Source organism: Camelina sativa, chromosome 18 (genome assembly GCF_000633955.1).
Source record: "Camelina sativa cultivar DH55 chromosome 18, Cs, whole genome shotgun sequence".
NCBI lineage: Eukaryota > Viridiplantae > Streptophyta > Magnoliopsida > Brassicales > Brassicaceae > Camelina > Camelina sativa.
In genome coordinates, this window is record NC_025702.1 from 287,688 (window position 1) to 291,614 (window position 3,927).

A 3,927-nucleotide genomic window follows, 5' to 3' on the forward strand; every position below is an offset into this window, starting at 1 on the left:
GCGGATGTTTTCATCATAATCCAACAGCCGGTCACAGAGAGCACCTACATAAGTATTAACACTGTAAGTTTAGTCAATTCTAATGTATACTAATGGCATGACAAAGAAAGACTTACATATAATTTGAGAAGCCTCGGCTCTCAAAGGATCCGAGAGCAAACAGTTCTTAATATGGTCAAGGATGGCCATCCTAACTTCAACAACCCTATCGGTCAGCCTTTTTAGAAACTCCGAAAAAATGGAACCGAACTCTTCGGAAATGACACGTCCAGGCAAGGAAAACAAGTCTCCAACCAATCCAACCACTTTCAAACGAGTATCCAGTTTATCAGCCTGTATATGTTAATAGTATGCATTAGGTATTATTCAATACCAATCAATTTGAAAAGATGAGCTCATACCAAATGAAAAGTATTGAAACAACAAATGGATAAGAGTGACTATTCAAACAAAATACATATTAGAGTCATGATACCATGGAGAGCAAGATAGTGGAAAAAGACCAAAAGAAAATTATACCAAAAGCTCTCCAGTGAGATACGGCGCAACTCCGGATAGGGCCTGAGGAGCACAGCGGTACAAATCATAGATAACCTCATGGTAGTCAATTTGACTGCTGGAAAATCGGCTATCTCCAGACATTGAAGAGATTAGGAACTGCTTTATGTCAGATTCAACTTTGGGGGCACACTGCTCTATGACTTTCATAGCAAGTCTTCTTGCAGCATCTGTAACGTCCTGCTATCATACATGCAGAATATGAGCCGTCTGCTATTCCATATAACAACTGAATCCTAAATTAGAATAAAACAAGTGGCCAGAGCCACCAATGTCAGAATGCTCACACTTCTATTCCGGCCCAATTTAGAGAGTAAAATTAGTAAAAGATGCTCCTGCACATCTTCACTTTCTTCTAAAAGAAGAATCATAATGTTTTGCATTGATGAGAAAACAATCTCTGGATGGTCATCTCTGCACATACAGAAAGAAATCAATCTTTCGGGGAAGTAGACTTGATGTAAAATCAGCGGAACTTTTAATCAATCTGAAAAAAAATCTAGGTTGAAAGTGAAACCCACCTAGCAACATCAAGAAATGTAGTAAACACTTCTTTCACCAGATCATCACATTCAAGATCCAACATCATAACACATGACCTGTACTTTGCAACCGTTTCTAAAATGACAACCCTCCTTCCAAATGATGGACCACTGACATCATTCAACCCAGTAAAAGCAGTCACAATCAGTTGAAAAATATCCTGAAACAAGAAAAGAAACAGAATAGATCAGTAGAGGACATGTATGTGATCACGGTGGCAGAGGAAATTCAGGAGAAACAACCATCATAATATTATCACTGTAAGGCGCTTCAGGTGCTGTGATACGAGTAATCTCAGAAATGCAGCTTGCAACCAGAAGCTTGACATCCTTGTCTTGATGGTTGAGAATTTCAGGTTTAATAACTGCATCAAGGAAAGGTTGAATGGACTTGAGCACTGCAGGTGGTGGAGACTGCTCCAACTCAGAAAGACAAACAGCAGATTCCTGCATGTAGCAACAAACAAACAAGTTAACGAGACAAGAGTCTTTAAGATTAAGGCTCAAACGAGCAGCTCTACCATTTAGTCACAGTAGTGTACGGATAAAGTATTTGATTTTGAGTAGAGAGATATCTTACTAAACTAACCCAACCAAGTCACCCCAATGATACCAACCCAACAGCAAATCACATTTCCACAAAGGTGGTTGACAAAAGAAACATCTTAGTCAATGTAGAAGGCTTTCACAGTTATATATAAATGGAGACTGAAAATTGGGGTAGCATGGCAAGACCCAACCCTAAAAACTCGGCATTCTAACAGCAGCCATCATACAAAGGGTAAAGGTCGCAAGTATAGACACAGAATTCGTTCTCCGAGGAACAAATTGAAAACCTAACAGATAGAAAGCCGAACAATTCAGAATCGAGACTAGTCATAAGTAGCTACATNGTCACAATCAGTTGAAAAATATCCTGAAACAAGAAAAGAAACAGAATAGATCAGTAGAGGACATGTATGTGATCACGGTGGCAGAGGAAATTCAGGAGAAACAACCATCATAATATTATCACTGTAAGGCGCTTCAGGTGCTGTGATACGAGTAATCTCAGAAATGCAGCTTGCAACCAGAAGCTTGACATCCTTGTCTTGATGGTTGAGAATTTCAGGTTTAATAACTGCATCAAGGAAAGGCTGAATGGACTTGAGCACTGCAGGTGGTGGAGACTGCTCCAACTCAGAAAGACAAACAGCAGATTCCTGCATGTAGCAACAAACAAACAAGTTAACGAGACAAGAGTCTTTAAGATTAAGGCTCAAACGAGCAGCTCTACCATTTAGTCACAGTAGTGTACGGATAAAGTATTTGATTTTGAGTAGAGAGATATCTTACTAAACTAACCCAACCAAGTCACCCCAATGATACCAACCCAACAGCAAATCACATTTCCACAAAGGTGGTTGACAAAAGAAACATCTTAGTCAATGTAGAAGGCTTTCACAGTTATATATAAATGGAGACTGAAAATTGGGGTAGCATGGCAAGACCCAACCCTAAAAACTCGGCATTCTAACAGCAGCCATCATACAAAGGGTAAAGGTCGCAAGTATAGACACAGAATTCGTTCTCCGAGGAACAAATTGAAAACCTAACAGATAGAAAGCCGAACAATTCAGAATCGAGACTAGTCATAAGTAGCTACATATTCTTCCAACAAGAATGGAGCAAACCCCAGATTTTATGCATGACCTAATTTCCCCAATAAACAATCTAGATGAAGGGCAAGCGTTAACGAAGAAGATGGGTACAAACCAACCCTAATTCGCAACTCCAAAGTGAGCAAAAAAAAAAAAAAAAAAAAAAAAAANAAAAAAAAAAAAACTAGCTCAATTAATGAACATGGAAGAGGATCTACAAAGCTGAAAACTTTATTCGTTTCCAATTAGGCATAATTTAAACAGATGGAAACAAATTCCCTCCAAAGGAAATATCGAAACTTGGACAAAATTTGTAAAAGGAACAAGGAGAACTAAGATATAGGGTATCACCTTTAAGAGTTTGAGCAACGAATCTTTCGAAACAGGAGTTAGGTCAAGTTTCGATCCGAACTCATTCAACTGTTCCGCCGGCTTCTGAGCCATGGCGAGTGAAACGCAGAAGAACTCTTTAAACCGACGCTGTTCTCGTCTCTTAGAGGTGAGCAACCATGAAGTAAGAAGGAGAAAAAGATTTTTTTCTTTTTTTTTGTTGTTGTTGTTGTGAATTTGATGTTCAGAGTCACTCTACGGAAGAAGAAGAAAGACACATCTGATCTGAGGCCCGATTTGCTGACTTACAGCTTTGTGTTGTGTCTCTCATCGCTTCCTCATTTTCACTTATTTTATATTAATGGTCCCTCACTTTCTCCTCTATTCTTTACCCTTTTTCGCATACTAAAGCCCATCTCTAAACAGGCCTGGACTTTCTAGAGTAACGACGTCGTTTAGAGTGGTTCATACTGACTGTTTCACTTTCTCTTAAAGTTTGACCCTTTATTATTTTTATTTTTTTCGCCCTCTCGCTTTCTCGCTTTCTCGCGGCAATGGCGGCGGCGACGGGAAATGACGACGACAACGGCTTCGATAACCAGCTTAAACCAGAATCTGAACCGGCTACGATTAACCTTTCGCCGCCTCTGTCTAAGAACGCTCAGAAGAAGCAACTGAAGCAGCAAAGATACGNTGTACGGATAAAGTATTTGATTTTGAGTAGAGAGATATCTTACTAAACTAACCCAACCAAGTCACCCCAATGATACCAACCCAACAGCAAATCACATTTCCACAAAGGTGGTTGACAAAAGAAACATCTTAGTCAATGTAGAAGGCTTTCACAGTTATATATA

General features: G+C 39.4%; 2 protein-coding genes across 2 annotated transcripts in view; one reads left to right on the plus strand and one right to left on the minus strand.

The window, feature by feature from the left end:
- The window catches only part of LOC104760123 (sister chromatid cohesion protein PDS5 homolog A-like), a 15,007-nt gene extending 11,616 nt beyond the window's left edge, over positions 1–3,391 (minus strand). The window contains exons 1-7 of the mRNA XM_019239929.1: positions 3,092–3,391; positions 2,099–2,302; positions 1,080–1,261; positions 846–972; positions 520–738; positions 117–333; positions 3–44 (exon numbers count right to left, since the gene is read on the minus strand). Coding sequence (XP_019095474.1) covers positions 3–44; positions 117–333; positions 520–738; positions 846–972; positions 1,080–1,261; positions 2,099–2,302; positions 3,092–3,184 — 1,084 coding nt within the window. The 5' untranslated portion in view covers positions 3,185–3,391. The remainder of the gene's footprint in view (positions 1–2; positions 45–116; positions 334–519; positions 739–845; positions 973–1,079; positions 1,262–2,098; positions 2,303–3,091) is intronic.
- LOC104762997 (tRNA (guanine(9)-N1)-methyltransferase-like) overlaps positions 3,563–3,927 on the plus strand; it is a 1,868-nt gene continuing 1,503 nt past the window's right edge. The window contains exon 1 of the mRNA XM_019239930.1: positions 3,563–3,744. Coding sequence (XP_019095475.1) covers positions 3,625–3,744 — 120 coding nt within the window. The 5' untranslated portion in view covers positions 3,563–3,624. The remainder of the gene's footprint in view (positions 3,745–3,927) is intronic.